Source organism: Panicum virgatum, chromosome 3N (genome assembly GCF_016808335.1).
Source record: "Panicum virgatum strain AP13 chromosome 3N, P.virgatum_v5, whole genome shotgun sequence".
In the NCBI taxonomy this organism is placed as follows: domain Eukaryota; kingdom Viridiplantae; phylum Streptophyta; class Magnoliopsida; order Poales; family Poaceae; genus Panicum; species Panicum virgatum.
This window is the reverse complement of record NC_053147.1, coordinates 8,659,481-8,678,666: the sequence shown is the minus strand read 5'-3', so window position 1 is coordinate 8,678,666 and position 19,186 is coordinate 8,659,481. Positions and strand designations below refer to the sequence as shown.

At 49.9% G+C, this 19,186-nt stretch overlaps 2 protein-coding genes across 2 annotated transcripts; both read left to right on the top strand.

Moving 5' to 3' along the window:
- The first annotated feature begins 477 nt into the window (after nucleotides 1–477).
- LOC120664166 (protein AGENET DOMAIN (AGD)-CONTAINING P1-like) lies at nucleotides 478–12,439 on the top strand. The gene is made up of 4 exons (XM_039943218.1): nucleotides 478–1,023; nucleotides 1,840–2,256; nucleotides 11,389–11,805; nucleotides 12,027–12,439. The coding sequence occupies exons 1-4, from the start codon at nucleotides 541–543 to the stop codon at nucleotides 12,039–12,041; spliced, it is 1,332 nt and encodes a 443-aa protein (XP_039799152.1). The 5' UTR covers nucleotides 478–540; the 3' UTR covers nucleotides 12,042–12,439.
- Nucleotides 12,440–15,112: 2,673 nt separating this feature from the next.
- Nucleotides 15,113–16,809, top strand: LOC120664164 (polyamine oxidase 4-like). Its single transcript, XM_039943216.1, has 8 exons — nucleotides 15,113–15,206; nucleotides 15,306–15,394; nucleotides 15,496–15,609; nucleotides 15,701–15,788; nucleotides 15,878–15,963; nucleotides 16,070–16,172; nucleotides 16,327–16,408; nucleotides 16,643–16,809. Exons 2-7 carry the CDS (start codon nucleotides 15,381–15,383, stop codon nucleotides 16,339–16,341), a joined length of 420 nt encoding a protein of 139 aa, XP_039799150.1. The 5' UTR covers nucleotides 15,113–15,206; nucleotides 15,306–15,380; the 3' UTR covers nucleotides 16,342–16,408; nucleotides 16,643–16,809.
- The last annotated feature ends 2,377 nt before the right edge of the window (nucleotides 16,810–19,186 follow it).

Sequence of the window (19,186 nt, the reverse complement as noted above, 5' to 3'; positions counted from 1 at the left end):
CTATGAATGGAAAAATGTTGTGAAACTATTGCAAACCTAGTGGTTTTGCATCTATGCGAAAAGTCTCTGTTCCACATCAAATCTGCTCATGTTTGGATAAAAAATTGTCAAAAAGATGGCTATGCGACGAAATTGTTTCCAAGTTCTGTGGGATTTGTCTGTGAAGACTAATTCTGTGGGAATTGAACTGTTTCCTGTAATGTACTCATTCATTTTATAGAACTTATTTTATTTTAGAGAAGTCACGCTTCACCAACGATTAGTCAAAATGCATCGATAGATTTGTATTCCTAGGTAATTCCAATATGATTTTCATTTCTGTCTTCAGAAGTCACATTTGCAATTTTTTACAAATTTTTGAAAGTTGGACAGTGACGGTCCCTGAATGTGGAATCCTGCAGTGATCTGGCCGTCCACGTGCAGATCCAACGGCGGGTAGCTTCTCCCCGGGCCGTAGGAACCCTGTTGTCTCGTGCAGTACACTCCAGTTCCCCCCACCTCCACCTTCCCCTCCGCCGAGCTCCCACCACCGCTGCCCCAATGCGCCCGCCGCGAACACCCCGCCGCCGCGACGCGGCGTCGTTGCAGCATGCCGAGGCGTTTAACCCCGGCGACCTCGTGGAGGTGATCCCTGACGAGCCCGGCCTGCGCGGTGCCCACTTCGCGGCAGTCGTCGTGGGGCCCAGCACCAAGCCCCGGGGCTACACCATCGAGTACGACGCCCTCCTCGAGTCCGAGGACTCCGACCGCAAACTCCGGGAGGCCGTGCCGGCTCGGAACCTCCGCCCGCGCCCGCCGCCGCTCCGGGCGCCCGCCTCGGGGGAGGCGCCCGCGGTGCACGCCGCCGTCGATGCGCTCCTGGACGACGCCTGGTGGTTCGGGGTCGCCCTCGGCAGGGCGGACGGGACCGGGAAGGTGAAGGTGGGCTTCCCGGAGACCAGGGAGGTCATGGAGTTCGACGCCTCCGACGTCCGCCCCCACCTCGAGTGGGCCGACGGCGAGTGGTGCTCCCCCGATAGCATGGTACTAAAAGTTTCCATCTTCTTTAAAAAAAAAAGAGTTTCCATCTTCTGATGAGTCAGTGAAAAACCATGTCCTTTCAGTCATTCTATGTGGTTCCATTGTTAGCGTTAGAAATGGCGATCCTTGGATTAGTTTGAAAACCTGGACGTTGGAAGTTGGAAGTTGGAACAGATAGAGATGCATGTCTTGAGAAATTCAGGAGTTAGAGAAGGGATCAAGATGTTGCAGGATATGGAGTATGGACCTCGCGAGATGTTGTGCTTGTGATCCTGCTGGCAGCTGGCTGGAATATTACCAGTCACAAGATTGTATATTAAGCATTTAAGCTGAGTTACCAAAGCAAGCTACTTGGATGCGCTGAATATGTTCAATTAGAGATGATGGTGCTGGAATGAAGTGATACTAGTTGATATTAGCCTCGTCAAGTCAGAATGCTCAAAACTATTGAAGAAGTAGTTAGCCCTCAATTTCCTAATGATGTTACAATGCTTTCTGTTGAAAGCAAAAATCTTTGAATGATTTTTCTATTTCAGCTGCATAGTAGATGTGCTAGAGATGGATGCTGTTGGATCTCCTAGTAGTGTTTTACTGCTTAGCATTGTTGGTTAGAAGTTAGGTCATTTACATTAATTCAATTTTCTTCTTTGATTGCTAACATAAATATGTGGGCTTCAACATCTGTATTTTTCCTCAATTGTGTTGGTCACGTTAGATTAGCTCTTGTATTAGTTTTTTTTTCTTTTCTGTAACCCGTATAATGTTTCTTACCCCTCTGGTCTGTTCTGAGTGTTAAACCACTTCTTTGTTGCCTGCCAGGAGATACCCAGGACAATGCCATACACAAAAGGAATGCAAATAGAAGTTTCCAAAGTGGAAAATGATTCTGTTGTTGCTTGGTTACCTGCAGTTGTGGCGAAGAATATCTGGAAGAACAACCTCTTAGTGGAGTACACTGTTTCAAAGAGTGGTGGCATTGCCTTGTCTGAGGAGATTGTTGATGTGAAGCATGTCAGGCCTTGCCCACCACAAGCATCAGCTCTTAGTTTCTGCATCAATGATGAGGTTGAAGCATTCCAAGGTGGTGGCTGGTGGCTAGGTGTGATTACTGAGGTTCATCCAGAATTAAAATACACAATTAAGCCGGCACATTTAGTGGTGGAAGTTCAGTTGAGCCAGAAATTACTGAGGCTTCGATATGACTGGGTTGATGGTCAATGGAAACAAGAATCACAGGTCTGTGCAAACTCCCGAGGATCTATATTTCTTTCAAATATTTGTTGAACATGAATTTGATGCAGCTATTGTTCACACTTCCTGGGTTGCTCTGTTCTTATTTTAACTAATCACATATGTGACTTCTGAAATGAGTGAAATTTACATGTTTTGTTAGCATATGAGATTTTAACTATTGGCTGCAATTTGTGTTAGATATTTTTAAGTTATGAATTTACGATAAATGGTGCATTGAATTTTGCACCATTTCTGATGCAGATGCTGTTCTTTGGACATATTAAATTGGAAGTAGATGTTACAACCTTGAAGCTTCTGTTTCGATTTGTAGTCAGTTGGCCAGTTCCACAGTTTCATTCAGATGTGACATTGTTAAGATCTAAATTATGATTATTAAAAAAATCTAAATTATGTTCCATGAAGTTTTGTTTGGTTAAGTATTGCTTATATGGAAGTCTTTAGTTCTTGCACATTTCACAGTCACAACATCTGCTTCAGTAACACAAAAATACAATACACTTTACATTCGCCTTTGTTTGTTCTCTGGAAGTTTCAGTTTCTTTTGACAATGCTAATGAAGTATAATGATTTCTGCAATTGGAATATCAAATGGTAGAATCTTAGCATGTGTCTGTTGTTTAGATGGCTTAGGTATTGACTTTGCAAGCAAATGTTGCTTGCATTCTGTTTCCTTTGTATGGCTGGCTTGGTTCTCTTGGAACTCAAAGAATAACGTACAGCTGACTAGTCTGCAGACTTTGTATTATAGAAATTCACTTTTGCTTAAAATCAGACCCTGAATTGTTATTTATTGTGGGTTATTTTTCTTTCACTCTTTAGTAAGTACATATATATACGTATTAAAAATGAGAGAATGCCCACCAGGCCCAAAAGTTCTTAGCTAAGATAATCAATATAGATGGGAACTTTGGTTGAATTTGCATCCTAATATTGGGAATATGTTGTATTGTGTAATCTCTTAACATATACTCCTAGTTCATGCCTTCTTGGAATCTGATATCATGCCAATGTATGATCCACGAGGAAGTTGATTGCAGTGGTTCTGTTTCATTCCAAAGCATTATCTGGTTCTTGTCCTTTCACTTCTGTAGAAAAGATATAATATCTAGTCTCTTTAGTTCTCTGCTTTTATTTCTTTACATGTGATCAATTGATCACCGTGAAGTTTTCCCCTGGGATGTCTATAATATATCATGTAGCTCCTTACGTCATGATTATCAGGCACTTTCTGTGAGCTAAGAACAAAGCCTCTGTATTTTTTTTATTTGGATGTGAAGTTTGCTTTACACCAATAATCTTCCTTTACTCAAGCATTTTGGTTCTGTTGGTGTATATTGAGCCCATGTATAGAGACCCATCTAGAGACTCATGTATAAGAACTATATATCCCACCCTTCTAGAGTTTGGAGGAATACAAGCCATTATTCTCTCCTACATGGTATTATTGTCTCTCTCTCCTCTCCTACCTCACCAGCCGCCGCCTCCATGGCCGGCCGGCCGCCGGCCCTCTCCTTCCCTCCCCTCTCCTCCTTCCCTCCATTCTCCCCTGCTGCTGGATCGGGTGCAGGCCCCTTGGCCTGGCGCTCCCTTGCTGCTGGATCTGCCGGGCCTGGCCCTGGCGCTGCGGGCGCTGGCCCCCGTGGCCTCTGGCGCGCCCCGGCCGCCGCCCTGGACATTGTAGGGTCGAGATGGCGGACTACAGGGGGGTGAATAGTCTTTTCTAAAACTAATTGCGCCGGCTAACTGAAACTTATGCGGAATTGAAACTATTCGCTTAGCCAAGACTTCACCCCTCTAACTATGACTCTAAGGCACCTCCAAAAAAATCCTACACAAAGCAAATGGAGTGCCAAGCTAGCAAAAGCTCTCCTAACAATTCTAATGCCAAGCCACACAAGACTAAGCACTAGTACTTCACAAACAAAGGGAGCTCCTACATAATTCTAATGAGCAAAAGCACAAACCCAAACCTAAGCTCACTAGATGCTCAAGGACAAGGATACACAATTCAAACCCAAGAGCACAACTTGCTTAGCTACACAATCTAAGCAAGAGCAACTAATTAAACTACACAAGCTAACTAGTTACACTAGGATCTCTACTTCTAGCTACACAAGTAAGAAGATGATTAGCAAGCTACACAAGCTAACTAATCACTAGAGAGCAACTACACAAGCACAAAATATATATGAATGTAAATACAAGGCTTGTGATTTGGAGAATGCAAACCACCGAGAAGAGTAGACAAAATTGACACCGTGATTTTTATCCCGAGGTTCACTTGGTTGCCACCAAGCTAATCCCCGTTGAGATAAGCTCCAAGGTTGCCGCCGATCCTCTTCCTAGTGGTGACTCTCAAGTCACACTCTCCCACGTGGAGTGCCCACACCGAGCTCTAGCACATGATCCGGCCGAACCACTTGTTGCTCTTCACGTTTCGCTCAACTAGAGTTGCTCTTCGCGGCTCCCGCGGGGTGAGCACAATACCCCTCACAATCTCTTCTCCGGAGCACCGCACAATCTTCTTGCGGGCTTCAACGGAGTCTCTTGCCACCAAGCCGTCTAGGAGGTGGCAACCTCCAAGAGTAACAAGCACACCGGCTTGCAACACGATCACCTAGTGCCACTCGATGCAATCTCTCAAAGCAATCGCACTAGAATCGCTCTCTCACTCGATCGGATGATTACTATCAAGTTAGAGTGAGTAGAGGGCTCTCAAGCACTCTCACACATGGACACCAAGTCCCCAAGGTGCTCAGCAACCTCAAATGGTCGGCCACACCCTCTATTTATAGAGGGAGGCCCCAAACTAGCCGTTACACTCAAATCCCGTGAAAACAGAGTTTTCGCAGACTGTCCGCCTCACAGAGACCGGACCGTCCGCCATTCAAAACCAACGGCTAGAACTGCAATGATTATGTGTCAGAGTCGACCGTTAGAGCCCCGGGCGGACTGTCCGCACCCCTGGGGCGGACCGTCCGCGGTTCAAAACTTCGAACCAACCGATTTGCAAACGTCTCTGACTAAATCTGGAAGTGACCGGCGGACTGTCCGCACCCCAGGGGCGGACCGTCCACCGTTCAAAAAGTGAGCACACAGAAACTGCAGTGTTTCTGTCCCAGAATTTTCAGTAGGAGGCGGACCGTCCGCCCCCAAGGGCCGGATTGTCCGCAGTACAATTTGGACATCCAAGACAGAACTAACAAGTGTCTGCGCCCGTTTCAGCTTTTAAAGGCGGACGGTCCGCCCCCATGGACCGGACGGTCCGTAGTTCATTTTGGACCACCAACAGAGCCAAAAACGGTTTTGTTCGAGCTCATCCGAGATAACGGCGGACCGTCCGCCCCCAAGGAGCGGACCGTCCGCAGGTCTATTTCCAGCAGAAATGTACCTCGGTAAAACGACCATAACTCTTAGTTCCAATGTCCAAATTTGGTGATCTTGGACTCTATGGAAAGCTTATTCAGAGGGCTACACAACCCAACTGAATATTTGATTCAAAACACAATGGATCAAAGCAGTATTTCACTCCAAGAGCCAACCTAATCTCCGAAGAACACCGAAAAGCCTTTCTTGCTTCCCCAAGTTCATAAACATCAACTCCAACTCTTTCTCCTTTGCAAATGTACCAACACCACGACGTGAACAACACCATGTGCATGTGTGTTAGCATTTCACAATCATTTTCAAAGAACTTTCACTTGATCTCACCACGCCACTCGATCCTAGCAATATCGAAATGTTAGATCGCTCAAGTGGCACTAGATGACCGATATGCAAACAAGTTTGCCCCTCTAGTCCGCCATCTCGACCCTACAGACGTCCTTGCGCCAGCGCCGGCCGCCGCTGCGGACGCCGCCACCACGGGGGCGCTGGCCCCGGGCTCCGCCGCCGCGCTCGCCTCCCCTGCTCTGGGCGCCGCCGCCGTGGGCGCGCTGCCCCTAGCACCCGCCGCCGCGGGCGCCTCCTCGGGCTGCCCCTGGCCCCCGCCGCTGGCACCTCCCCTGGCGCAGCTCCCTACGTCGGCCACGGGCGCATGGCCGCCTCCCCCTGAGCCGACCCTTGGCGCGACTGGTGCAGGGGGCGCGCCGCCGCTGCCGCCAGGGCCGCCTCCCCCTAGGCCGGCCGCCCCCTGGGCCGCCGCCCCTGGGTCGCCGCCGCTGCGCACGCCGTGGCCGCCGCGGGCGCCGCTGCCATCGCCACCGCCCAGGGCGCGGGCGCCGCGGCCGTGGGCGCGCCCAGCGCCGTCGCCGCCTCCCGCCTCGCGGCCGCGCAGGCCGCGCGGGTGCCCACCGCGCAGGCTGCCGTCGCTGCCGTCGCGCCCAGGGACCCCGCGCGGGCCGCTGCCTCCCTCGCCGCCGCGTGGCCTGCGTTCGGGATGCCCCCCGCAGACGCGCCGTTCGCCGCCGCCACCTTCAGCGGGCGGCCGATCGCCGCCGGCGCTACTACGGTCGAAGCTGCTCTCGCCGCGGCCCTCCTCGCCGCCAAGACCCACCAGGCTCCGCCCTTTGGATCTGGATCCCGGACCGACCCCCTCCTTGGTACTCCTCTCCAGACCGGGAGCGGGGGAGGCCGCGGGCGTTGTCATCGGGGCGGACGTGGTGGTGGTACTGGTGGCGCTACCTCTGGTGGTACTGGTGGAGGCCGTCGGGGCACTCTGACCTCAACTCCGGCTCCCACTCCTACTCCTGGCCCTGGAGGTACGCCCTGGCCATCCTTCAGCGCCCCATGGCCAGGGCGCATCCCGATGTGGCCGTTTCAGGGTCAGAGGGGGGGCTCGTCCTCAGCCCCAGCCGGCGGCCATGCTCGCCGCTACTGCTCCCCTGTTCGCGCAGTCCTTCAGCGTCATGGGGCGGACGCCGCCGGTCAGCACTGAGTGGATCGCCGACTCGGGTGCCTCCTTCCACCCCACCCCACATGCCGGTATTCTCTCTTCTGTCCGACCCCCACGCCCCTCTTGTCCTTCTTCCATCATGGTTGGTGACGGGTCTTTTCTTCCTGTCACCACCGTGGGTTCTGCTCCTGGCTCCTTTCGTCTTCCCAATGTCCTTGTTGCTCCTTAGATGGTTCATAACCTTCTTTCCATTCGTCAGTTTACAGCTGACAATTCTTGTTCCATCGAGGTTGATTCTTCTGGCATCACTATAAAGGATTCGGCCTCCCGGCGTCCGCTACTCCGGTGTGACAGCACGGGACCCCTTTACACCCTTTGCCCGCCTTCTTCCGCTGCACCACTCTCGCCTTCTTCTTCGCCCTGGCTGTCTTGGTCTGCCGCTTTTGCCGCGACGCCGTCTTCCACCACCTGACACCGCCGTCTTGGTCAGCCTGGCCGCGACGTTCTGGCTCAGCTCAGTCGTAGTACCGATGTTCCTGGTACTAAGGCTCCTGCTGAGCCCCTCTGCCATGCCTGCCAGCTCGGTCGTCATGTTCGGCTCCCTTTTTCTTCTTCTCATGCGATGCATGCATTTGATCTTGTTCACTGTGACCTGTGGACCTCTCCTGTACTTAGTCTTTTTGGTTATAAGTACTATCTGGTGGTGGTCGATGATTTCTCGCACTACTCTTGGACGTTTCCTTTTCGTGCCAAGTCTGAGACCTTTTCCACCCTCCTCCACTTCTTTGTCTGGGTGTCCACTCAGTTCGGCCTCACCGTTAAGGCCGTCCAGTGTGACAACGGGCGGGAGTTCGACAACTCCACCTCCCGTTCTTTCTTCCTCTCTCGGGGTGTTCAGCTGCGTATGTCTTATCCGTATACCTCTCCTCAGAACGGCAAGGCTAAGCGGATGATTCGCACGACGAACAACGTCGTGCGAACCCTTCTGATCCAGGCCTCTCTGCCCCCGCGTTTCTGGGCTGAGAGCCTCCACACCGCCACCTACTTGCTCAACCGTCTTCCGTCCACTGCTTCTCCTGCTCCCACTCCACACCACGCTCTTTTCGGTACCCCTCGCTACGACCACCTTCGGGTCTTCGGGTGTGCGTGTTACCCTAACACCTCCGCCACTACTCCTCACAAGCTGGCGCCCCGCTCGACTCGTTGTGTGTTTCTTGGTTACTTCCCTGACCACAAGGGGTACCGATGATTTGACCTCACCTCTCGCCGCGTCCTGATCTCCCGACACGTCGTCTTTGACGAGTCGGATTTCCCCTCCGCCACACCTTCTCCTGACCCTGAGCTGGAGTCTCTGTTTCCGACTGACCCGGTGGTTCAGCCACCTTTTCCTGTCCGTCCTTTCCCTGCAGGTTTTCCCGGCACACCGGCGCCGCTTCCGGTGATCCCTGCTGCGCCACGAGCGGCCCCGGTGCCTCTCCCTGCACCTGCGCGGTACGCTCAGCCGGTGCAGGTGTACCGGCGTCGCTCGGCGCCGACACTGGCGCCGCCGCGGTACGCTCAGCCGGTGCAGGTGTGCCGGCGTCGTTCGGCGCCGACACCGGCGCCACCTCCAGGCCCGGAGGCTCCTGCGGCGCCTACACCGGAGCCGTCGCCGCCGCCTTCTACACCGGAGCCGGCGGTGTACCACCCACCAGTCATCCATCGGGATCCTCGGCATATCCATCCCATGGTGACTCGGCGGATGGCGTCTCAGGCCGCGACTCTCTCCGCCACAGAGGGCGAGCCGCGGGTCTCTCCGGTACCCTCCTCTGTCCGCGATGCCTTAGCAGATCCTCACTGGCGTCGCGCGATGGAAGAGGAGTACGCGGCTCTTCTTCCCAACCAGACGTGGGACCTCGTGCCGCGTCCGTCTGGTTGCAATGTGGTGACTGGCAAGTGGATCTGGACGCATAAGCGTCGGGCTGATGGCACACTGGAGCGATACAAGGCTAGCTGGGTTCTCCGGGGGTTCACACAGCGGCCTGGTGTGGACTATGACGAGACCTTCAGTCCAGTCGTGAAGCCCGCTACGGTGCACACGGTCCTCTCATTTGCACTCGCGCTCTTGGTCTGTGCACCAGCTGGACGTGAAGAATGCCTTTCTTCGCGGCACTCTGTCAGAGACTGTCTACTGCTCTCAGCCAGCGGGATTTGTGGACTCGAGTCGTCCGGATATGGTCTGCCGGTTCAACAAGTCTCTTTATGGTCTGAAGCAGGCTCCTCGGGCTTGGTACTCTCGGATTGCCACGTTTTTGCTGACATTGGGGTTCATCGAGGCCAAGTCTAGGCCAAGTCTGACACGTCTCTCTTCATCTACCGCCGTGGGGATGAGACTGCCTATCTGCTGCTATATGTCGATAACATTGTGCTCACAGCCTCCAGTCAGCGATTGCTTCAGAGTGACATCTCCTCTCTGCAGCAGGAGTTTGCTATGAAGGATCTGGGTCAGCTCCACTATTTCTTGGGCGTCACTGTTGAGCCTCGCCCGTCTGGTCTTCTCCTTCACCAGCGGCAGTACGCACTTGATATTCTGGGGCGGGTTGGGATGACTGATTGCAAGCCCTGCTCCACTCATGTCGACACTCAGGCGAAGCTGTCTGCTGATCTGGGTGCTCCGGTGGCTAATCCTACTGGCTACCGGAGTCTGGCCGGCGCTTTGCAGTACCTCACCTTCACCAGGCCGAACCTCACCTACGCGGTTCAGCAGGTCTGTCTCCATATGCATGATCCCCGAGAGTCACACCTTGCTGCGCTGAAGCGTCTCCTCCGCTACGTCCGTGGCACTGTGGACCTCGGTCTAGTTCTTCATCGCTCGTCCTCTGCTGAGTTGGTTGTCTACAACGACGCTGATTGGGCTGGCTGTCCGGACACTCGTCGATCCACTTCCGGCTACGCCGTCTTTCTCGGCGGCAACCTGGTCTCCTAGTCGTCCAAGCGGCAGCCGGTTGTCTCCCGCTCCAGTGCCGAGGCGGAGTACCGTGCTGTCGCTAACGGCGTGGCGGAGGCGTCCTGGCTACGATAACTCTTGGCGGAGCTCCACAGCCCGCTCGCCAAGAGCACGCTCGTCTACTGCGACAACGTCAGCGGCATGTATCTCTCCACCAACCTCGTCCAGCATCAGCGGACGAAACACGTAGAGATTGACTTGCACTTCTTGTTGTCCAGTCTTGAACACCGCTGCGCCGGTAGTTCAGACTGCGCGGGGGGGGGGGGGGGGGGGGGTTGGTGTATATTGAGCCCATGTATAGAGGCCCATGTATAGGAACTATATATTCCACCCTTCTAGGGTTTGGAGGAATACAAGCCATTATTCTCTCCTACAGGTTCACATCTTCTGCATTGTCTCGAGTGTTATTGGTTTGAATGCGGACCACATTGTATGCTGTATATCTGGGGCTGGTTGCTGCCACCAATTAAGACAGTTGTTTGCTTGAGGTTGTATGTGCCTTTCATAAGCTGCCTACAAACTCTCAGCTATATTACCCTGGCATGCCTTTTCCCCGGGGGCGGCGTGCGGCAGCGGAAGCGGAAGCGGAAGCGGAAGCGGAGGCCTAGGGTTTATAACCTAGTCTCGTGATACCATGTAATCAATAAGGATTGCGTGGGATGTATTGCATTGAGCCTCTAAGGCGAATATATAGGAGTACATGACTTGGAGTGGCTTGGAGGGCAAGTAGCCTCTCCTCTTAGGTTATCCCGGGATAAGGAAGGTTATCTCGAGATTACAATCAATCCGAAACTAACCATATCCGAAGTTGCCTAATATACTCTAACAAAGATTGTCATGCTCATTCTGATGTGTGGGAGAAGCACATAGCAATAGCTGTTTATCCATGTGCTACTTTTTATTATGCCTTATAATTGCTAATGTACCTAACCAAATTTTCATGATGTACTATTTATGCCTTTTTTAGAATGTATTTAAAGCAAAATTTACATGGTGCTTGTTCTCTTCTTTTATCCTGTTCGAAGTGTCGATCAAAGTTATGGTAAGGATGTTCCTCTTAGGTTAGTTGTAATCTAGAAAGTATTTTCGCTTTCCTGTATGTTCTGAAACTACAAGATTAATTACAAGATCATAATAGGGATGATGCACAGTTTAATTCCTTTTTAACTGCTAATAATGTGCCTAACTAACCAATTTGCTCTTTTATGCCTTTGATTGTCTCTTCCAGAATGCACTCAAACCATGTGCCTAACTAACCAATTTGCTCTTTTATGCCTTTGATTGTCTCTTCCAGAATGCACTCAAACCAAAATTTACACATGGCGTCAAGGTTGAAGTCAGCAGCGATGAGGAAGGTTATCAAGGAGTTTGGTTTGAGGCAACTGTTCTTAAATCTGCTGGCAGCAAGTTTCTGGTGGAATATGCTGCACTGAAGGCCGATGACGGGACCAAACCCTTGACAGAAGCTGTAGAAGCACGGCACATTAGACCTTCCCCTCCACATATCCCTGTTGTTGACGGATTCAAGTTACTTGACGAGGTTGATGCCTTCTGCAACGATGGATGGTGGGTTGGTGTGGTATCCAAGGTTATCAGCAACCAGAAGTACATGGTCTACTTCAGGCCTTTTAAGGAAGAGAAGGAATTCGAGCACGGACAGCTGAGGTTTCACTGCGACTGGATGGGTGGAAGGTGGATGCGGGCCTCCCCGGTACGCTTCGCTTATCAGTTTTCCCTGTGTCTTTGGTTGTGGTTCCTAAGGAATCCATGGCAAACAATTTGGTCGTAACTGCTACTGTCGCTGGATATAGTCCGCTTGCATTCCTTTTTGTTTTCTTTAGCTTAGTTGTCATGATATCATATTATACTCTGGCTGCGCTACAGATTTGTTTGTCGCACACAATCTGATCGGCAATCCACAACCCTTTTCAGGCACTGGATATGTGAAGGCTGAAGAACTGGGCGCACACTTTTGTATAGGACCTTGGGGGTAGCAGTAACACCCAAATGAATGGCCTTACTAGCTTATCACGCCCCTGTCCTCTCCGCACTCAAGTTCACTCGTGTCATACGCATGGCAAAGGTCAGCGAGTTGGGTGACGATCATTTTGCACTTGCTGCAAGTTGCCACTCCGTCAGATCAGGTGTGCATTCCGGTAGGCGCATTCTGCTAGTGTTGATGGTCAAGAACTGGCATCTGGAATCTGCAGTGCTAATGTTAGAGAGTTGAGTGACCACGATCGCTCTAGTATCTTCATCCGTGCCATGTTTTCAGTAGCTTGCTTGAACATCCATGAATATATATATATATATTTTTTTTCAAAAAGCTTGATCATTTCATGGAACTTTTTTGCAGTAGCTTGCTTGATCTTATTTCGAATATAAATAAGGGTCTGTTTAGTTCGCGAAAAGTTCGCGAAAAATTAATGTAGCACGTTTCGTTATTACTTGATAAATAATATCCAATCATAAATTAATTAGGCTTAAAAGATTCATCTTGTACTAATCAGTTAAATTGTGTAATTAGTTATTTTTTAATTATATTTTGGAAAGATTCGATGTGACGGTTTGTTGGAAAAAATTTGGGAACTAAACGGGGCCTAACTCAAAACCACGCCAAGTGCCCGTACTTTCACTGTCGAACGTTCAATTCATCGTCTGGCAAGGTCACATGCTGCAATTTAAGAAGGCTCCCTGATTGAGAATCTGGGCCACCTCATGGTGGCTTCTTAAGTAGTGAATTCAATGTGCTCTGGGGGCGAGAACATGGCCGAGTAATGCCCTTGCCCGGTGTGCGACGATCAGATGAGCTAGGGCAGGCGGCAGGCCCTCGTGTCATCAGCCGCCACATGTACTGGGAGCAGAGCACTGTGGCAGCATGAAACGGGAGAACAGCTACTCGTGTCCTTGGATGCTAGGCTGTTTGGTTTGATCATCACGTAAAGTGGACTGATCCAACACTCCCAGCTTAACTTCTTGCTGGTGCCTCGTACGCTTGCCAGCTGAATCTCTTCTCTTTCGGTTATCGTAGATGGTTATTGTCAGTCTGACGAGTCGATTGTTTGCGTTGTTTGTGTGACTTAACTGAATTATGGGCTAATGGCTCATCAAATCAGCGTTCTCAGGTGGTTGTGGCGTGTTGGAAGAACTCGGAAGGGGCAGCTTCTTGTTCCCCGCATCCTGCCTGACGGGTGCAATGAGATGCAGCCACAGACGCCGTCGCGATCAGCTTTGCTCCGGGTCCGGGTCCGGGTCCGGGCTGCTGAAAAGAGATCGATCCTTGGCTCTTTCAATTCCGGTACAGCGGTTGGAGGGTCACGATCGCCTGCTTTTTTTTTCCTTCTTAACTTCCCCCAGGATCCTGCAGTGGAGTCACGGCCGTGCAGAGCGCTGCCAGCCTGCCATGAATTGGATTGGATGAGGAATGGTTTTGCGTGCGCCTGGTTTCGTGTCATGGCATTTGGTCGAAATGACAGGACTTTGTACGAAAGGAAAGGAATGTCCGGGGTAGAGGTGTTGGATACCCTGACAACACTTGCTACTCTGCAATGCAACAAGGAATGAAGATTTATAGGAGCAGGGTAGTCGGGTACCTGTTATTTGTACTCTTGATATGTACTTGGAGATTTGTGCATTTGTCAGTGGTAAGGCAGACTCTGCTGGGGCTGTCATATCATGTGTATTATACGTGTACAGGTACAGCCGGTGTACATAATATAACACCAATCCCCATCTCACGTTGCGATTCAAAATCATTTGAACATGTCACCTCTCTCTTCGCTCTCCTTTCTCTCTCCACTCACCACCGATTCGCTGCCGGAGCCCGCAACGGCCATGGCGGTGCCGCCGGGGGCTAGATCCACTACCACCCGAGCCGGATCCGGTGATGGCAGGTCCCGATCCAACCCATTGGCGGTGTTGCGTGCGTCCAAGTTCGGGTGGTGTCAAGGGGGACCCGCGAGGCGCTCGCGCTCCTCGACGGCGTCCGTGAGCCGGTTCGCGTTCGCGCTGCACACGAGCGGCGCCATGAGGCCCGCGAGGAAGGGCCTGGCGGAACTCGCGACGGCGGCGGCGTCGCAGCCTGCCCGCGCAGCGCCTCGCGCACGGAGCGCGTGGATCCAGGTGGAGAGGGGGCCGTTGCGGATGGAGGTGGGGCCCTTGGCGGTGTCGGGGACAGCGCAGACTATGGCCACGAGCCGGCGCTGCGCCGTGCAGATCCAGTGGCATAGGGGCTAGATCCGGCGACCCCGATGGTAGATCTGGTGCCGGCGTGGGGAAATGAGGGGTGCTGAGGTGGAGGCTGCCGCCATGGGCTCCGGCGTGTCGTCGAGCATGGCACTTGCACTCGCGGGCTTCTGCTTCACCCTCATTTTCATCGTCTTCGTCTGCACCCTCGTCGCAAGGGAGGGCCCACTCCGGCAGCCTCTGCCCAGGCGGCGAGGCTCTGGCGCCGCTCATAGAGGACCCCGGAGGTGGCCGAGGGGCGACGCGTCTGGCGAGGAGTCCGGACGACGGGATGGGTTCAAACAGTGGGTCCGCGGCCACCTATACTGCACCCCGCTGATGGCCGGCGACGAGTCGTTCCGCCGCTCCGCCTCCTCCTCGACATCATGGGCGCGGCGCTCGCTTCCGTCTCGGCCTCCGCCACGGAGCCGCTGCCGCATCTCTCCGTCCATGGCGCCCCCATTGTCAGTCGTATCTCGGTCTCCTCTGTTCGCGAGCTTCGCCTTGGCAAATGCGGCAGCAATTTCGTGTTCTGTTCTAACGCCGGCGACCGCGCTCGATATGGTGTTAGTCGTTGCAGGAGACCTCGTCGGTGCAGTACATCCTGCAGTAGTACATGGCGGCATCGGCCGGCACAGGGCGCGGGGGGACGACGACGTCCAGCTTTGCCCCGAGGCGGGCTGCTCCGAGGCTTGCGCGCGATCGATGCGGCGATCAGCAAGCAGCGTGGCCAGGCCCCACGGATGCCAGTCGCCGGTGGTCCAAGGCGTTCAATGATGTCACTGATAACTTGCTCAATCAGGAGGCATTAGTAACTTGTCCAATGCCAGTCGCCGGTGCATCTCGGGCGTGGCAGCTGCTCGTGCTCTCTCCAATTCTTCTTTTAAGGTAACTGATGAGTGATGTACCTACTTTCATCTACAGTGAGTCAGTGATGCTCATATGTGGTGAGTGTTCATGTTACCGACTCCGATTCTGCATGATCAGGTGACTGTTCTGGAGTTCGGAGATCGTATTGGTGGACGTGTTCATACTCATTACTCATTTGGATGCACAATTGATATGGGAGCCTCATGGTTAGTTGCCTTGCCTTAACTTGAATTGCTCAGCACGACCACTGAAGATTTCCCTAGTGTAAGCTATTACTTACCTTTTCGTTGGTCTTTGTCAAATTCAGGCTGCACGGTGTGTGCAATGAGAATTCACTGGCACCATTGATCGGCTATCTCGGGCTGAGGTTATATCGCACCAGCGATGACAACTCTGTTCTGTATGATCATGATTTAGAAAGGTACCTATTATCTGATATACTCAAATTCATTTTCCACTGTGATCTTGATCATGTTCATGCATCTCAATGTGTTTCATTGATTCCTCTGCAGCTATGCTCTATTTGATAAGGATGGCAATCAGGTCCCAAAGGATACAGTTGATAAAGTTGGAGAAACATTTGAAAGAATTCTTGAAGAGGTACAGAGTGAACTCATTCATATGTAGAGTGCTTTGGGTGTTTCTTTTAAGAGCATTTTTAGCTCACTTTCTGCTGTCCTGCATTACAGACGGTGAAAGTGCGTGATGAACAGGAACATGACGTGCCCCTTCTACAGGCAATTTCTATTGTGTTTGAGAGGCACCCCCATCTAAAGTAATTTTTTCTATCACTGTGTCATTGTACCATGTTGAAATTTAATATAAATCATGAAATCTTCTCTTTGGCTAGTACTTGACTGACATAGTTGCCACTTTGGTAGGCTGGAAGGGCTAGATGACCAGGTCCTGAAATGGTGTGTCTGCCGGCTCGAGGCATGGTTTGCTGCAGATGCAGATGAAATCTCTCTCAAAAAATGGGATCAGGTTAGTGCCATGCCCTCGAGTGAAATGAAACTCAACCATTTAGCTGACTGTAGGATAAGGTTTCAAAAAAAGCTAACTGTAGGATAAAACTTAGGGCAGGTTAGGTCCAGCATGTTAAGTCTGACTAACCTTTCCTTTCATTTTCAATCTGCAGGAGGTCATGGGCTAATGGTAAATGGGTATTATCCTGTTATTGAGGCTCTTGCTCGAGGTCTTGACATCAGGCTTAATCAAAGGTTTGTTTCTCTCACGTATCTTAAATTGTTGGAGTGTACTCTTGCCATGGTTATTATGTTTGGTGAATAGAACACTAGCAAAAATATAATTGCACTGAATAAGCATCTGAAATCTTCATTCTGTATGTCTGAAAGGAATGACCCCAGTTCCATTTTTACTCCATTGGTCATTCCACTTTTACTGCATCCAATGACAAACAAAGTTGCTTACTGTACTTGAATGATGATCTCCAGGGTCACCAAAATTTCCCGGCAATACAATGGAGTTAAGGTCACTACTGAAGACGGCACAAATTATTTTGCTGACTCTTGCATAATCACTGTGCTTCATTTTATGGATGATGTTTATGCTTGCCGGTCCTACTGTTTTGGTTGGTTAATTGGCTGCATAAGTGTAGCTGCTAATTCAGTTTTTTGCTTCATATTCAACATCTCTTCCTGTGTATATTGTCTAAATGCACTCCTCTAACTATTGAACATCTCTTTCATTAACACATTGCTTCATGTATATGTCTACAACAATAAGAAAATGATATAATTTTCTAATTCAAGTTGCATACATGTCAATCAACTGCAAAAAAAAGAATTTATCAGTCCATTATCTTTTTTTGAAAGACTAAACATACCCTTGGAACATGGTTTTTTTTTGCATTCCTAACTGACGCGGTACTATGATTAAGGCATGTCCTTGTTTAACTAGTTAATCTGCTCACTTGAGATGAAATTTTATTATTTTGTTAGTAATTCAATGTTTATATCGCTGCTTAGGTGTGCTACGAGGGATGAGACGGTACTACCAGGGTTATCTATGTGGATGTGGTGCCAGAATGTACCGCTGGACTGGAAGCATGAAAAGTATTTAAAATTTTTTCTCCATCATCCACCTAGTGTTAGATGGTACAAGGTAAAATGCTCAAATGCTCAAGGTTCATCACCTAGAACTTCAACTTAAGGCGGTATCTCCTGGTACCAGTTACCTGGTTCGCGCCACTTACATGACTCGGTGGTGAAGGGGTACTGGGGTGTACTGGGTAGGAGGTTGTATGGAGTATTAGTAAGGCGGAAGAGGAATGTATGTAGTAAATAATTTAGATATTAATTGAAGTATTATAAACTCGATTCTTAAAGAGTTTGTCTGTACAAGGATGTACAAACGAGAATATGTAACAAATTTTATGCTTGTACAAACTAGTATAATTTAAATATTAATTAAAATATTTTAAAACAGAGTTGGTTCTGTAGGGGATTCTTTCCATATTACATGTGAGATCATGTAATAGATTGTACTAGGCATATGCAATTAAATATGGTATTAATACTTATTAGATGTTCAGATTCAACGGCTGGGAAATATATATGGTACCCATTTGAAATATCAGAATATTTAATAACTGACGCATGCCTCGTACAGTCTAATGAAAAAAAAGCATTAAATATCAGAACATTTGAAAAAAAATGTTAAATATCAAAACATTTGAAATTTGAATGTGCTAGCAGGAGCGGTGGTTCAAAAATTGAACACATTAACAGCTGGCAGGAGTGGCGTTTAAAAAAAATTGAACTAACCCAACAACACATTAACAGCTAGCAACAGATGCAGCAGACAGGGGGCATCACCTGACACCTTTCTATCACATCGCAGCAGACTCACTGCAAACAGATGCAGAGATACAGCCCAACAAAAATGAAATACATGGTAATACACTCATATGAGACAAGATAGCACAGATCTCGGTACAGAATTCATGGTCACGATAACATCTACCCGAGTTGCCGGGTCCAAAATCGTGTTTTCGTGCAACAAGGAAAGTTTTTTTTCTCTCAGTCGTTGTAGAGGTGGATACGGATAATAAAGACTGAAACGTGCGGTGAAAATGACTACCGCCTTAACTGACGCACCCCCCATCTTTTCAACCAAAAAATCAATAGCAAGACCCGGTGTGTGTGGGTGGGTGGGGGGGGGTTGAATCGAACATCCTAAGTGTTGTTTAGATTCTAAAACGTAAAATTTTTGTAAATTATTTATATGGTATACTAAATGTAGTAAAAAAATAAATCACATTATATAAATGGACTGTAAATCGCGAGACGAATCTAATAAGCCTAATTATGATTTAATTAGACACTAAATTACTATAGTAAACATGCTCTAATGATAGATTAGGTAGGCTCATTAAATTCGTTTCGTAGTTTACAGACGAGATCTGTAATTAGTTTTGTGATTAGTTTACATTTAATATTTCAAATATTGAAAATTTTCTTCTAAAAATATAAAAATGTAAAATACAAAGTGATCTAAACACACCCCTAATATCCTCTCCGCAGTTGGAGAGCGGTACATGCGATGCGAGTACAAAGCCGGCCAGCAGCTAACGCTTTTAAAGCACTTGAATGGAAACAGAAAAAAAAGGCAGTATAAAGCACAGTGCTACTAGTAGCAGGCAGCAGCACAGCTGCTGCTACTGCTTGAATCCTTGATGGACACAGGCAGAGCGAGAGCGACCACCAGCGCACACCAGCAGTAGCAGGAAACCCCAATTACTCCGTCGTCAGATCACATGGCCGGAGCGCCGTCCATCATATCCGCTGCGTTTTCCGCGTTGCGATCACGCACTCCGCTAGCTGTCGCCGCCTCGCCGGCCGGCGTTCGTCGCCGACCGTACTCCACCGTCTAGCTAGTACACATGCCGCGCGCATTCCTTGTTTCCATCGAGATTACACATGCATTTCTGTTGTTTCGTGCATGCCCTCCACCAAATTAACCCCCAAGCTGATGGA

Coding starts and splice junctions, on each gene's coding strand:
- LOC120664166 (XM_039943218.1), top strand. CDS start 541: ATGCGCCCGCCGCGAACACCCCGCCGCCGCGACGCGGCGTCGTTGCAG. Junction 1,024..1,839: donor GGTGCTCCCCCGATAGCATG/GTACTAAAAGTT, acceptor GTTGCCTGCCAG/GAGATACCCAGGACAATGCC. Junction 2,257..11,388: donor AATGGAAACAAGAATCACAG/GTCTGTGCAAAC, acceptor TGTCTCTTCCAG/AATGCACTCAAACCAAAATT.
- LOC120664164 (XM_039943216.1), top strand. Junction 15,610..15,700: donor TATGATCATGATTTAGAAAG/GTACCTATTATC, acceptor ATTCCTCTGCAG/CTATGCTCTATTTGATAAGG. Junction 15,789..15,877: donor TTGAAAGAATTCTTGAAGAG/GTACAGAGTGAA, acceptor CCTGCATTACAG/ACGGTGAAAGTGCGTGATGA.